We start from the raw sequence: 15869 nt of genomic DNA, 5'->3' as shown, positions 1-15869 counted from the left end.
TTGGTTCCCTAGGTGGTAAATTCGAAGAAGGAAGAATTTTACGAATTGATATCAAGGGACGTCGAACTGCCCTTAGGCAATAATTCGGAAGAGGGTCTCATTCGCGCATATGGGCTACTTATGCAACATTCGCTTAAAAGTTCATATTTGAATTAAATAACATCAGCTTTGCTGATAGTCTAGCGTAGATTATTTGATAGCTTCGGATTCATTCAGCTAAGTAAAGTAAAGTTAAGAAAAGTTACGTTATTCTAAGTCGATTGCAATTTGCGTCATTCTCCAACTCCTTTGTAGAGCAGTCATTATCCGGGCGAGCCCATCGCTGGCTCCATACCGTGTGTTGATGTCATCATACATCTTCTGCAACATGTTGTCCCCTGTCGTGTCTGGTCCACGGACGGCGAATATGTTGGCATGTTCCTCTTCAAATCTTGTACAATAGAATACCACGTGTTCGAGTGTCTCGTCCACATCACCGCATGTTTTTTTTTAGTTGGTAACCACAGGTGGTAAATCCCGGTTTACGGATTGAATTCCAAGGCATGGCAAGCCACCGCGTCCCCCAGTTTGCTACTCTGGGTCCATGGGTACAATGGGAAGACTCATGATATACTCCATAAACTCCACCTGGGGCCGTAGACCTGGTTTCACCTAGAACTGTTAGCACACTATACTTCAATAGTGGGAGGTCTGTTCGCGCTAGTGCGCTCCGAGGCAATACTCATTAACGAGACCACTTTCAGCAAAACCTCTCATCCTTACGACTCGACGCCTGAACTCTCCTCTAACGACTTGAGAACCGATATCCCTCGCAATGACTCGAGATTCCCACACAAACCTCTCCTCTTCGCGACTTGAGGCCTGATCTCTCCTCTAACGACTTGAGATCCGACCCCTCCTCGCATCGACTCGAGGTTTACCTCTCCTCTACACGGTTCAAGGCCCGATCTCTCCTCTAAAGACTTGAAATCTGACCACTCCTCGTAATGACTCGAGGTGACCACTTGTACCCCTCCTCTTGTTGATAAGGGGCCTGATCCCTCCTCTTACGACTCGAGACCCGACCCCTTATCGTAAAGACTCGGGGTTGACCACACAAACCTCTCCGCCTGAAGGTTTGAGGCCTGACCTCTCCTCTAACGACTCGAGGCCCGACCTCTTATCTTCAGGGTTCGAAGTTTGCCACCTTGCCCGTCGTGTGCCAGATCGAGAACAGCTTATCCTAGACTAGCACTGTCACGACACACGCGCGGGACTTAACGCAACGACTCGGCTGATTCCCGACGAAGACGTCATCCTACTCCGACTCGAATGGCTCTCCCGACATCGAGAGTCACTCTACCCGTGGGTATTCCACGAACGTGGAATAACCCTTTCCCAACGATTTCCACTGCGAAGAAGGTATAGTCTTATCCCCGCAGCTTCTGTCGTTGAGAACCACACTTCTCGGATACTCCCCGAAGGTGGAGCATCCTACGCACGAACGCGGCGCACCCACGGCATCCGCTACTCAGCAGATGATGCCTCTTTGTAGCTTCAATCCGTGGGGTCGGACGCACTCTACTCGACAGCCTCCCGTCGATGGGGTCAGTCTACTCCGACCGTTGTCCGGTCTTCTTTATCCCCCTTGGCTGGCAACCCTAGGATTTTTCGCCCGCGGATTTTTCTGCCCGTTGTGTGCCAGATCGAGAGCAGCTTGTCCTGGACTCGCGCCTGTCACGGCACACGTTTGGAACTTTGAACGCTACGACTCGGATGTTTCCCGACGGTGACGACATCCTACACCGACTCGAGAGGTTCGCCCGGCATCGAGAGCCTCTCTACCCATAGGTATCCTCCAATAGTGGTTATCTCTCTTCCTTCGATGTCCGCTACGAGGAAGGTATAGTCTTATCCCCGCAGTTTCTCCCTTAGGAAGCGGCACTACTCGAATACCCCCCTGACCTCCGCTACGCAGAAGATGATGCCTTGTCTTTGTAGCTTCGATCAAGGGATCGGACGTACACTACTCAGATGCTCCCCGTCGATGGAGTCATCCTACACCGTTCGCGGACTGCCATTGGTTCCAGCTCCTCTGCAGGGCAGTCATGATCCGGGTGAACCCATCGCTGACCGCATGCCAAGTGTTGGAATCCGCACACTTCCTCTGTACCACGTTGTCTGCAGTCGTGTCGGGCCCGCAGGCGGCAGATATGGAAGCACGTACCGCCGCAAAGCTCGGACAGACAAACATCGCATGTTCGGGTGTTTCCTCTACGTCCCCACAATCTGGGCAATATAACGAAGCCACATGTCCAAACTGTTAATGGTACTTCATGAAGCATCCATGACCAGTCAGGAATTGCGTCATATAGAAGTCCACTTCACCGTGCCTTCTTCCGATCCAGCTCCCGATGTGCGGGATCAGACGATGGGTCCACCTTCCTCTTGTTGAGCTGTCTCACAGCTGCTACTAGTTGGACATCGAGTCCTCATGAAGTATCCATGACCAATAAGGAATTGCGTCATGTAGAAATCCACTTCGCCATGCTTTCTCTCCATCCATTTGGGATCAAACGATAGGTCTACCTTCCACTTTCTGAGCTATCCCACAGCTGCTGCCAGTTGGCCATGGAGCTATCTCTGGCTCGTGTTCTCACGTTTTGCGTGCCTCTTTTTTCGTAGCAATATGAGTCCTCCATCAACAAAACCGAGGTGGGCATGACTCCCGCTACAACGCATGCAGCCTCCGACGAAACGGTGCGGTATGCACTGATGACCCGCAAGTTCATTCGCCTTTGTACACTTCTCAGCTTCTGATGGTTACACTGGATGTTAGGACCAGAATTCTAGGCCGCCCCTCCAAACCGAAGGATTAACGAAACTACACTCGAAATTATCCTCCGCTGACTACTTCGGATCCCCGATTGGTTCGCTATTATCCTCGTGAGTGCGGCCGTTGCTGTTGCCGCCTTCTTGCACACATACTCAACGTGGCTTTTAAAGCTGAGCACGTCGTCAACCATCACACCCAAATATTTAAGCTCGCGCTTTGATTTGATAGTGCATGATCCAACTGTAATGCTGTTTGCGGTGAAATCAGGTTTGATATCATGACCATCTCGGTTTTGTGGTGAGCCAACTGCAAACTCTTGGATTGCATCCAGTTTTCAACCGCTTCCACAGCCTCTGATGATCTTACCTGGACGATTTTTGTTGAGTAATCCGTCGTCTCTGGCAGGCTCAATGTCAGCATCTCATCGTACGTAATATTCCACAGGACCGGGCCCAGTATCGACCCTTGCGGTACTCCAGCTGTAATATCCATATCCTGAAATCCTTCGCTCGTCATGTATCGTTGCTTACGGATCTGGAAATAGCTTTCCATTAACATGCAGAGATAATTTGGTATCCTCATTTTTATAAGCGAACATGCAATCGCTGCCCAGCTGACAATATTGAACGCGTTGCGCACGTCCAGTGTTACTAACGCATAAAACCAATCCCCTCTTCTCTTCTTGAGTCTGGCTTTATCAGCTAAAACAAAAAAAAATCAATTTTTAAGTGAATAAATTTAAATTTTACTAAGAAACAAACAACGAACATAATATAGTGCTCGAATGACTTTGTATTGATTTCTCTGTCGTAGCAAAACTAGGCATCGTTAAGGTATCATCGAATCGATAAGAAATTAAATTAATCGATAAGAACACCAAAAAGGGGTATCATTATGCCCCCAAAACTCATTTAAATACGTTGGCTAATCGAGGCATCATAAGTGGAACCTGCACTTGCCATAATCGAGGTATCCTTATGTGAAAAGTGAGAAAGCCAAATTTTGGAATTGTAGCACCTTTATTCGGGCAAAATCATAACAAATTAACGGCTTATATACAAAAATCAAGCTCTGTTCGAATGGTTTTTAAAAGACTACTTTTTTTCTAATCATTTGGAGCTCCGTGGAACGAAAATTTGATTCCTTTTTGTTTGATTATTGGGTAGGTTATTACATTTGGTTGAAGTCCTCCAGATTATTTTAAAGTGAAATCCATTATTTGTTTTTCTATACTCAAAAATCAAAACAAACGATGGATGCCAGCAACGTTTCCGGATTGGAAAGACGTCACACACTCCGCCTTATGTTTTTTTTTTCTCCTCCTGTTATTTAGCCCAATGGTTATTCCGCCAAAATTATCTCGCATTCGTATCACTCACACCACTCGAAACAAATTTGTGATTGACTATTTTTAAACTTCAACTTTGACGGACCCGAAAATAACGCGTGCTGCCTACTTTTGATGCTTTTAATCATCGCCTGCTGCTCTTCTTTGCGAAGCAAGTCAGACAAAAAAAACTTCTATTCCCAAATCCCAATTAGAATTTCACCATTCCTAGGCCGGTAGATTTTGCGCCCAGATCGGATTCGAAAAGCACCCCATGTCAAATCCGTCAGTTTTTGTTTATCTTTTGCGACCCATCGTTACATGTGCCCGGCTAGCTCAGTCGGTAGAGCATGAGACTCTTAATCTCAGGGTCGTGGGTTCGAGCCCCACGTTGGGCGAGTATCTTTTTTGCTGTCGGTTAGAAATCATTCATAGTTAGCAGATATTCAATTTTGATTTTTGTGCTCCTGTGAATATGATTATTTCTGTAAATGACAACACTTGTTTTTCATTAAATGTTTAGTTTTTCTGTTTGTTTACAAACACAATTTCTTGCAGAGTGCGTATCATTCCGAATTTTAATATTGGTCAATCTTTTACGTACGAAATACTATTAAGATTTGTAAATCGATCAATTTGAACAATTTTCAAGAACCCTCTTGGTGACATTGTCCGTGCAGACAAAACTCTTCATTAGGTCTCTTCGTTTTACATGTTCTAAAAATAGCACCATTTTATTAGTATTACCATCTTCTAATAATAATGTATAAGTAAATATGTTTAAGATAACTTAATCAATGAACTTTAATTTGAAAAACTCTCATTTCAACTATCCATGAAATGTTGAACCGAATTCACTGAAGCTGAACAAAAGAATGCGACTGAGGTAAACAAACGTCTTTGCTGCTTTCTGTTTGTTTTCCTTTTTTCCCTCCGAAAACGAAGCGTCACATCGAATGAACGGAAATATTTCCATTCTCTTGGTTATGCTACTCGCCAGCAGAGGCCGTTGCTTAAAAACGTTGAAGTCGAAGCGCGTAAAGGGATGGAGCTGAAATATTTCAAATGGAGTGATGCGTGTTGAATCAGTGGGGGAATAAAATACTTTCTTGGTGCACCTGTATGGATATTCAATTCTAATATTTAAATTCTAGTATTGAAATTTTATTATCGCGAGTAGACTGTACTGTACTGTGGCTGTAGATCGTAGGTAGAGTGTCAGCGTTGGATAGAGACTTATCTTGTTTCCTGAGAAATTTCAAAAAGGAGTAAGCGATTGGAAATAATGAAGAACCAAGTTAAGGGAAGGCTTTCGAAACAAATAGAAAGAATCAATGACTCGAACAGATTAATATATTACGGTCATAAACTATGGATATTCGAAACGGAAACAAAAACCACTAGCTGAAAAGTTTATTGTTGGTTGGTTTTGTATATGATACGGGTGATAATCTTTCCAGAAACTACAATTGAGTTATAAATTTAATTTTGTTTAGCTACATTTGGCCTGGTTTGTGTTACGAACCTTAGAACTAAAAAGGACTCAATATATTCAGCAGATAATCAAAAATTACTTAAGTCTTTTCCCCCATAAACCCTAGCTAACTTGAAATGAAACTAAAATTACGACTGTTTTATTTTCTTTCGAATGGCTTATTGTGTAAAATGTATAACAGTTTATATCATATTTAATGTTTTTTTTATAAGTCATCGCAGGAAGACTTTATCTTCAGTTTGTGGCTAAGTTATTCTGTTTTGTATATGCATTTACAAAAAACACAATTTCTACCTTGCAATAGTACAAAGCTATATATAACAACAATAAATATTGCTTTTCTGTTACATTCCTTTAGCAACGCCAGGGATGTTGAGATGTTTTTCTCCTGTTTTTTAACTTTCCTTTACTGTTAAGATGGTGTCTTTTCTGTATATAGAAGTTAGATGTAAAATGTAAGCTGTTTTGTTTACTTATAATCCATTAATATTGGAGTTCTAACTAATCATCATTGGTTCCCGGACCTCGCTATTGAATTTGGCCTGAGGTGCCTCTCTCCAAGCGGATCAGCTTGTCGAAGAATGAGCTGTAGTTTCGATCATTGTTGTAGTACAAGGGATCCTCCAGGATGTCCTTGGCGTGAGATAGTGTAGCTGCCGCCAGTTCACCGACCGTCCATTTGCGATCTTTCAACACCCGACAAACTGTGTCCAGCTGCAGAGAAGAGAGATAAAAATTTGACATAATATTTTCAAGAATATTTTCCGGAATTACCTTCGAAAGTTTCTCACTGCCAGCGGTGTAGTAGATGAGGTACGGAATTCCGGCAACACTGGCAGCCATCCATTGGATCACCAGCTTAAGCTGCACATCTCCCCGTTTCGTGTCTCCACAGCCCCAGTTTCCGGTTGCCACTGGTCGAAGGTTCACATTGAACGTTCGCTTTTGTGCTATCTGAGATATCTGCAAAAAGATAAAAGCCCCAATTACCTAACCATCTCCAGAGAAAATACTAAATAATAGACGAACAAGTTATTTGTTTTATTACGGACACGTGAATAACAGATTGGGTTAGTTCAGTGTATGTTAGCGATTGATACGAGTAAAACTTGCCAACACCAACATAGAACAAAACAACAGAAAGATTCCGGCAACTCTACCTTTAGGGTAACATCTTCGCACTTAACATCCTGATAGTAGGAAACTGACCAGCTCGGTTTGTAATTTTGCAGCCGAGTTTTGAGCGAAGATTGCCGCTCGATCGGTCGCCTTCGTGTTTTCTTTTTCGGTCTCGTCGAAATCACCGGCTGCGGTCCGGATGTGGTAGAACAGATCGAACTACTCGATCGCAATCGATGCAACAGCTTTCGCTGGTCGGCTTGAGTCAGTTGAATGTTGGGACATTTGAACAGTTTCGCCGGTTCCAGGGCCAGATACTCATTGCGCTGAACAAGGGCGCGATTGTTTGTTTGTGGTGGTGCGATGGTATTCGATGGAATGGTCATGGAGCGGGGATGGTGTAATGCAATTTGTACAATGAAACCAAAACCAAACCAAAGCGATCGGACAGGGATGAGATCGGGAGATGAAAAGAAATCAAAAATGTATAAAAACCTAATCATAACACAACTGAACAAAAACCAACTTTAAGGAGGAAAAAGAAAACTTTTCTACCAAACCCAAGCGAAGCCAATTGTTGCCAATCGTTCAATTCACCGTGGTTCGTTCGATTTCGGTCGGTTCAACAGACTTACCAATTGTGCTGCTAGTTTGTGCTTGTGTTTGGCCAGTTCCAGGGACAGGGACCTCACATTCAGTACTACCTTATCTTGCTGGCTGATGTTGCTACGGACAGTGGTACCGTCTGATCCTTTCTCCCCGCTGAGGGCGTCGTCCGTGAGGGGAATTCCTACGAAGCTTTCACTCAACGTTCGCTTGAGTAGCGAATTGGCGAACCGGAGCACGGCCTCGTCTCGAGCGTCCAGCTTCTTCGGCTTATCACCACTGATCGGTTCTTCTAACCACCTGTAATTAGAATTAAGTGATTGATTTTGAGTAGTCGAAACTGGTACAACTCTTAAAATACAGATAGAGCTAAGAGTTTCAACACGATTTTTCAGCACTGTCAAGTGACACTTCGACTTAATTCGCTTTAATCGCCATCAAGTCATCAAAAATCGATTAAGTTAGAAGATTTACAAAGATATTCCAAACCAAATGGTCCTAGCGCAGGTTGGCTCGAATCAAAGTTCTTGAAAAGCAGAGAACGTTCAAGACGATAGCTCCTTAACAATCATTACAGTGGAGAGTAGGATATACGCTTAGGCTATCTGATGCAGCAGAAAGGAGTGTCGAGTACAACTTGATAAATTTTGCAAGAGGTTAGAGAGGCTAAGCAGTGTGGAGAGTTTGCAGAACATTCGCGAACACATCACAAACTATATGACTTTGTCAGATGTGCATATCTAGTGCATCAGCTGAGGGCAGCACCAAGAAAGTTTTAAGGTTGAGACATTGTCAGAATACGTCAGGTATGGTATGCACAGAAAACACACTAAGTAGTGTGTCGCGTAACAAAACTAAACAACCATTATTTGCGGGGCGATGAAAGTCATAAGGCCTCACAAGGTGTTTATGGTGTAGGGGTTTTACCATGAGAAGCAAACATCAAAAAATGTCACACTTTTTTAAAACATAGCCTCTCCTTGAAATTATAGAGTAAAACCAAAAGGATGATTCATGCGTAAAGCACAAGCTGGTTTCAATGGAACGTCCCCACAGCCCACACACGGTGTGCAAAGACACATCGATCACAAGGATGGACATTGTCAATACATTTCACCTCCTCGTGCTGACAGTGGACTTCTTTAAAAAAAAAAAATCAGACATGAGTGTTTCTCATCCGATGCGTAAAAGTTCGTTCATCCTTTTATCGCTTAGTAAATCAGCATGCCATACACATCATCTCCCCAACCTATAAAGTTATTTGCCAGGTCACTCGTCAGAAAAGTCGAACTTTTTAAAGAGATAAATCTCACTTCCGAGATGCTTGTTGAAATTTGGCGTACATATATTTTAAGTTTTATTATGAGGATCGTCCGAGAACTAAGAAACATGAATCAGTTCACTATTCTTCTAAGTCTACTTACTTGGCAAATTTCTCGTACACCTCCTCCAGCTCCGATCCCAAATCTGAATCGAAACTGTACCTGGAAGACTCGTTTGTTTCCCTTCGTTCCAGCAAACCATTCTGCTTCTTTTTACATCGATCGAACCAATCTCGCTCCTCGGAAGTGCTTCCCATCGATCCATCAAGCACGAACCCACACGACCCTCCACGTTTGACACGAATGTTCTGATCTTTTGGTTGGGACCCGGTTACACTGATTCCTACCGCATAGCTGCCTTCCTCGGTACTCGCCGACGGTAGTTTATTGTCTTGTAATGCTTCCCGAAGCCTCTGAGCAAATGTGAATCTCCTTTCCGGAGTGTCTAGATCGTTGGAATACTTCCTGGCCCGCAAGCCATCTTCATCGTCCTCATCGAAACTGTCGCGAGCGCTGTGAAATTCATCATTGCTGGACTCACAACTGGAATAGGAATCATTTTGGATGGGAATTCGCAATGGGTGTCGATTTACAGGGAGGCATTCTCCGGATGATCCTAGAACTATGAATCGGCCTCTGTGGCCACCGGTTAGCACCCCGCTTGTCGATCCCGTCGAACAGTTCGAAAGAGCTCCACAAGGTCGTTCCGGTGAGAGCCACGATCGTCTTTTGTTGATGTCTTTTTCAAGTTTGTTCGAGTCACTGCTGGAACGTTTAGAATTTTCTGTAGCTTGAGTAATGAATACAGTTGTACACACATCTGGTGATCCCGGCGTTGAACCTTCTCGATCTTTTTCACCAATTGGTGATAGACGTCCTTTGTTTGAGGTATTTTCTAGCTGCTCTAATCGATTCGGTCGCTGCTTCTCACTGGGTCTTGGTTCCACCACAGGACAGGTTGTATTCTGTCTGAACGATAGAAGGCACTTGTTCAACTCTCGCAAAATATCATCCTCTTCGAACTGCTGCGACGGCAGGGTGCGATAGTTCTCCGCATCAATACAACTCAACGTGGTCTTTTTGGGCTGTTCTATCCTTTCGAACAATGCTCTGCCCTTCGGCTCTATTATCCGGGACATGTGATGAGCATTCTCTATTTGTAACGATTCATTGTCTTCCAATGCCTCTACGTATAACAAAACAGCCAATAGTTCGGGAAATGTAAAAAATTGTAACGATTCCTGTGAATCGCCAGCACTCAACGCGTCTCCGCCTAGCCGAGCACTCGAAAACACCGTCTGCATGGTGTCGGAGCTAGCTTTATCCAAACGTCCCTCGTGTTTGATTTCAACATCACATAAAGGTAACCCGCATTCCAACCAATCTTCTATTGTTAACCATTGTTTCCCAGTCATCACTTTTCTACTAACTTTGAGCGTTCCGTTCAGTACATCCGGATTGTCTTCCAACCAATCGAAATAGTTGAGAAAGCTCCTAAATTTGGCCTTTTGTACGTTACTTCTGTGAATAAAAAATAACATATTATTAACTTTTCTTAATCCATAGCAAAACAACTCAACTCTACTAATCCACTAAAAAAATGAGTAAAATTGAAGTCTTGTAGCGTCGGGTGAGTCTTCTCGGTGCGTTTTGGAAATGTGGAGAAGAATGCGTTACCCAGCAGGGAGGCCACCAGCCGGTAGCTCAACTCGTAACAGTCCGTCTGCTGCTGCAGACTAAAGCTGAGACCTCGCGGTGGGCGGTGCAACTTGAGAGCCTTGGCATGTCGAGCAATGCTTCGCACGGTGCGCTGTAGAAAGTGCTTCCGTTCTTCTTCGCCTAGCGTCTGTTCAACATAGTGCTTCAGGCCCTCGAATACCGCGTGGTCCTTGCCATCGTCATCCGGATCCAGACTTACGCTGAAAAAAAAAAGAAATATAATGTAAGTTTGTATACTTTCTCTGAATGCAAAAAGTTGAAAAGGTAATGACAAATTAGTATATTAGTACCTAGTTGATATAATAGGGTTCAACAAAAAAAAATATTCCAATTTGGCCTTGTGGTTCTTGCGAGCGATTTCTGAAACGTTATCACTTCAACCTACTCTGCTAAACTACGTTTTGTACAACTTCAAATACGAATGGGCTACAGATCAGCGTACGGGTCCCGGAACCAGATACTGATGTTGTTCCAAACCAGAACTCTTGTTCTGGACACCTGATCCTGAATCCTTATCATTATCACCCTTCGGCATTTTAATCCTGATCCTGGACCCTGATATTGATATTGAACCTGAATATTGAATCCACAATCCTGAATTTGATACGGGACTTGAATCCTGAACCTGATCCCGAACTCAAGATAATGATCTTGCAGCCTTAATCTAATTCTGCATCATGGCCCTACATCCAAATTCTGGATCCTATCCGATTCTACCATCTTTAAAAAGTGTATTCGTGTTTGAACAAAATTCAAGTGTGTTCATTGTAACACCTGCTTTTCTATATCTAAATTTGTTTGTTAAATCTTAAGATCTTACTAAAAAACCCGATTTGATACACTTAACAGTGGATTGTAGCCTTTCTTACAGTATAAAAATTATATTTGGATACACATGACACAAAATAATAAAATGATCGATTTATAAATTCTGAGTAATGATTAAAGTATTTCGAACGTAGTAAATCCTAAATGAATTTAAGAAATTAGGATTCTAAATTTTTTAAAGGATGAAGGTATTTTGAAATAATTATAATTTTCACATAAATAATAACATAATTGTAAACTAATTGAAAAATTTTGAATGATTGAATTCTGGGATATCTTGTATGATCCCGTTTCTATGACATTATGATCTTATATTTATAAAATAGAAGAGGTCTAAAAATGAAGGGTATAATTTTTAAAAAAGATTCCTAACCATGTGTTTCAAATAATTCAACCTCTCAAGAAAAGGAAGCGAATAAATGGAAAAAAAATTAAATAAACTTTCAACTGCTAAACTAAAATACGATGCTTCAATGTAGATTACAATTATCTATCGATTTAACAAAAGATATTAAACATTTTGACAACTTTGAAATGTCAATATTTTCAATTATGTCTATTTTATCATTTTTGTCAATTTTGTTAATTCTATTAGTTTTGTCAATTTTGTCAATTTTATAAATTTTGTTAATTTTGTAAATTTTGTAAATTTTGTAAACTTAGTAACTTTTGTAAATTTTGTGAATTTTGTAAATTTTGAAAATTTTGTAAATTTTGTCCATTTTGTCCACTTGGGTAGTTTTGTCAACATTTAGAACATTTAGAACGGCAAGTGAAATTGAATGATGCAAAAAACTTATACTCGACAATATTTAAAATATTTATTTTTGATTTTTGACTTTAACTTGTCAATATACATGCTACTGCTAGATCAGTTGATCCTAGTATCACATTATTTTATTTCCAATAAGATTCTATTTTCCCTAACCAGCATGAGAGCAGCAGTGGTATAAATTATTTTAGCATACCTTTCAGGGGCATTCTTACTAGTATACAAGAAAGAATGCCCCTGATAGGTATGCTAAAAACTTTGATTTCTATGTTGATTCATTTTTGGAAACGACGAAAGCTGTTTCGAGAAAATCGCGTTGAAAGTAATTAGGTTTAAAATGTAAGTCTTCAAACGGTACTTTTTCACCCAGCTCACAATTTGATTGTTAACATTTGGCCGCACGCCCTTTTGAAAAAAATTATACCACTGCTGCTCTCATTCTGGGTAGGGAATATAGAATCTTATTGGAAGAAAATAATGGGATTCTGGGTATGCCAACGAATGATTCGCAACGTAAGGTCGATTTTTTAAAAGGGCACATTTTTTGCCATATTTGCAAAATTTGTCAGGTTATCAAGTTTGTGAATGTTGTCATTTTTTTTTCAATTTTGTCAACTATGCAAGTTTGGTCCAATTTGTAATTTTTGATGATTTTAACAATCATGTCATTTTTGTAATTATAGACTATTTTGAAATGTTTGTAAATTATGTCAGTTTGGTAAATTTGTTTAATTTTTTTCTAAATTGATTCCGTCAATTTTGCATATTTTGAAAACTTTTTCAGTTTTATGATTTATATTCATTTTATCTATCCAGTTTTGTCAATTTTGTAAATGTTATAATTTATGTCAATCCATTCAAAATTGGTCAATTTTGGTAAATTTTTCCCATATTTGCGAAATATGTCAGGCTTGTTAAAACTTGATTAAAGTTTGTGAATGTTGTCTATTTTGTAATTTTTATCAATTTTATCAATTATGTAAATTTGATACACTTTGTAATTTAAGAAAATTTAAACAATTGTCATTTTTGTAGTAATTGACTATTTTGACATTTTTGTCCATTATGTCGGTTTTGTAAATTTGTTTTGAAAATCGTCTAGCGCTGGATTGCATCTGAATTTGTGGATTTTAATCTGAATTCTGAAACTCACTATTGGACCCGATTTTTTTTTAGTTTAGTTTAAAATCAGAAATACTTTAAAGTCCAGGGAATTCAACATTTTGAAATTAACACGTCTGTACAAAAAATCACTTTAAACTTTAAAACAGTTGATAAAATTAAATTGGGTGAAACTTTTTGTTGATGCATTTTCTTTTGAACGCGAAATTACGCCTATTTAAAATGGGATTTTTTTATCCGGGTAGGGCCAATAGATAGCGTCGATTTTTGAAATAGGATTTGATTAGATGTTCCGAAGTTTCAAAAGCGTTATTTTTTCGAGCTAACTGATAGTTTCGCCCTTATGAAATGTTACGCTATGTTTGTTTACATTTGGTGCGTTCGCCCTTTTTCAAACTTACTACAAAATTATCTAACAGATTCACGCTTGCTTCGACGTATCGAAGCCAGCCATCGCTGCAGAAAAATGCGGTGTTGAACCCTACACCCATCGGTTTGATATGGCAATTCGGGGTTGTACCCCTTTATGAAACTCCACATTATCACAATATGATTTTGAAGCTTCGGCTTCAAAATTTTTGCGACCGGTTCGGTTAACACTGAGCTGGTAAAAAAGTAAAAAACTGTCAAGTTATAAGAATTCTTACTCCCTTTCTACTGCTCGTTTTGTCGTCATGAAGACATTATGAGTGGGAGCGGAGTGCGCCCATCGTGTAGCGAATAGCGTGTAGCGAACGCGCCCATCGTGTATATGACGTCATATACACGATAATTTTCATTTTAGTGATTGCTGGTTGTGGCTAGCAAGCCAAATTGACACGTTTTTTGGAGTGATGATTTGATGATAATTACTATGAAAAATTTTTTTTCAAACTATTTTGTTTTTTTTTTCTTTCTTTTATACATTGAAGAGGGAAAAAAATCAAATTTTTTTAGACGAAAATCATTTTTATTGTACTTCCCAGTTTCGCAAAAACGTGTGGACAATGTTTACAAAAAATCACACCAGCACACACAAATACACTGACATCGTCTGAACTCGTCGAGCTGATTCGATAGGTACCTATAAAGGTATATCTAAGACCCAAAATTAAGGATTTCCCAAATCGACCGATAACTATACCTTTCTGAAAGAAAGGCAAAAAACATCTAACAGAGAATCACGATCCCGAATCCCGACCCTGTTTTCAGGTCTTAGATTATGGTATCGGATGCTGAATCCTAAATCCTGATGCTGGATTTTGAGCACTCACTTAGATTTTGAACGTCAACTCTGGGTTCTGATCTTAATTCTGATTCTGATTCTAGAATTTTGATCCTGATGTGGATATTGGTACTGACTTCTTGAACCTTTCTACCGATCTTTGATTGATTCCAGATCTTGGATCCAGAATTCGGCTCCCGGTACCTGATTTAGGACCCATAACCCACGTTTCGTCTCATGATAGAAAAATCTGATTCCGAATCCAGGGTTCTGTTTTGGAACTTGAACCATGATTCTGATCTTTTATCTTGATCTTATCCGGCTTCTGATCACGGAAATCCGGATCCTAAAACTTGCTCCCAGATTCAGAGGCTGGATCCTGATCCCGGATCTTGGTGCCAAACCGGAACCCTATTCCTGATATTCATTCCGATCCTTAGCTTAAATTTCAGCTCCTGATACCTGGTTCTAATTATGATCCATATTCTGATCCTGCATTTAGAAAACCAGATTCTGATACTGACTCATGACGCTGGATAATTATCCCTGGGCTTGGATTCTTGATCCTGGATCCTAATCTGTATCTTGAATCTTGATTCTAGGGCCTGGTCTTTATCCTGGGTGTAGGTTTAAGATCTCGACTCGTGATCCTGGATCTAGACCTTGATACAAGTTATAAATCTAAATCTTTATTCTGGATCTTATTTACAGTTTCTCAAAAACCCTTATTCCGAGTTCTGATACAAATTTTTATCCTACATTTCCATCCTTTATATTGATCCGGGATTTGAATCCCGATTCTCCTGATCTTGGAAACAAAAACTGAACCCTGATCTCAGATCCAGATACTTTTCCTGGCTTCTGGCTCTGGATTCTGATCTTATTCGTAGATTTTGATCCTGATCCTTGACACTGATAATAGTTCCTGATCCTAGAACCTGGAATCCGATCTCGAATTCTCACCCTGCTCACGAATATGCCGAATCCTGATTCCGAATGCTGATGTCAGATTCTTTTTCCATATCGGAATACCTAATCCTGTCTGGGTTCTGATATTGATCCTGATCGGGAAATCTGATCCATAAAACACATTTTAGAACTTGATTCTGGATGAGTCTGATCCTGAGATTAGATCCGTATCTTTATAAGAATAAAGATCAGGATCGGGATGACAATGATCGTAACTCGTGCATGCGCATGCCAATATTGTTAGAAAATCTTAAATTTCACAGAAAATTGAAGAATTCTTCGTCACAGAATCTGTGTCAGAAATCATGGATTTTTTTTAATTATTCGTAAAACTTTGAAATTCTGCCTCTAATTTCTAAAATTTCTATTATATTGGTAATTTTAATTTATTTCTCCACAAGAATTCCAATTTTTAGAAAAAATGACGGAAAGAAATATAAGTATTCAACTTAGCCCTAAATATTTTTTTTAAGTTTTATTTGTGACACTTTACCATCCTTATGGAATTCGTGTCGAACCTCGTGTCGAATTTCTTTGAAAATTCGATAATATTTTTGTACGAAATGTACGA

The 15869-nt window shown here is 40.4% G+C and overlaps 1 protein-coding gene and 1 non-coding gene across 5 annotated transcripts in view; one reads left to right on the top strand and one right to left on the bottom strand.

The window, feature by feature from the left end:
* Positions 1-4467: 4467 nt before the first annotated feature.
* Trnak-cuu (transfer RNA lysine (anticodon CUU)) lies at positions 4468-4540 on the top strand. Its single transcript has one exon. It is a non-coding gene; the product is annotated as a tRNA-Lys (tRNA).
* A 945-nt stretch (positions 4541-5485) lies between these two features.
* LOC129753547 (uncharacterized) overlaps positions 5486-15869 on the bottom strand; it is a 66674-nt gene continuing 56290 nt past the window's right edge. The window contains exons 3-8 of one of the 4 annotated variants that reach the window (XM_055749376.1): positions 10265-10603; positions 8787-10205; positions 7392-7662; positions 6798-7082; positions 6412-6600; positions 5486-6351 (exon numbers count right to left, since the gene is read on the bottom strand). In XM_055749376.1, the coding sequence (XP_055605351.1) occupies positions 6166-6351; positions 6412-6600; positions 6798-7082; positions 7392-7662; positions 8787-10205; positions 10265-10603 (2689 nt within the window). In that variant the 3' untranslated portion in view covers positions 5486-6165. The remainder of the gene's footprint in view (positions 6352-6411; positions 6601-6797; positions 7083-7391; positions 7663-8786; positions 10206-10264; positions 10604-15869) is intronic. The other 3 variants (XM_055749377.1, XM_055749378.1, XM_055749379.1) reach the window with 3 other exon arrangements.

This window comes from Uranotaenia lowii, chromosome 3, assembly GCF_029784155.1.
Source record: "Uranotaenia lowii strain MFRU-FL chromosome 3, ASM2978415v1, whole genome shotgun sequence".
In the NCBI taxonomy this organism is placed as follows: domain Eukaryota; kingdom Metazoa; phylum Arthropoda; class Insecta; order Diptera; family Culicidae; genus Uranotaenia; species Uranotaenia lowii.
The sequence above is the reverse complement of the archived record's forward strand: the minus strand, read 5'-3'. Positions and strand labels throughout refer to the sequence as shown.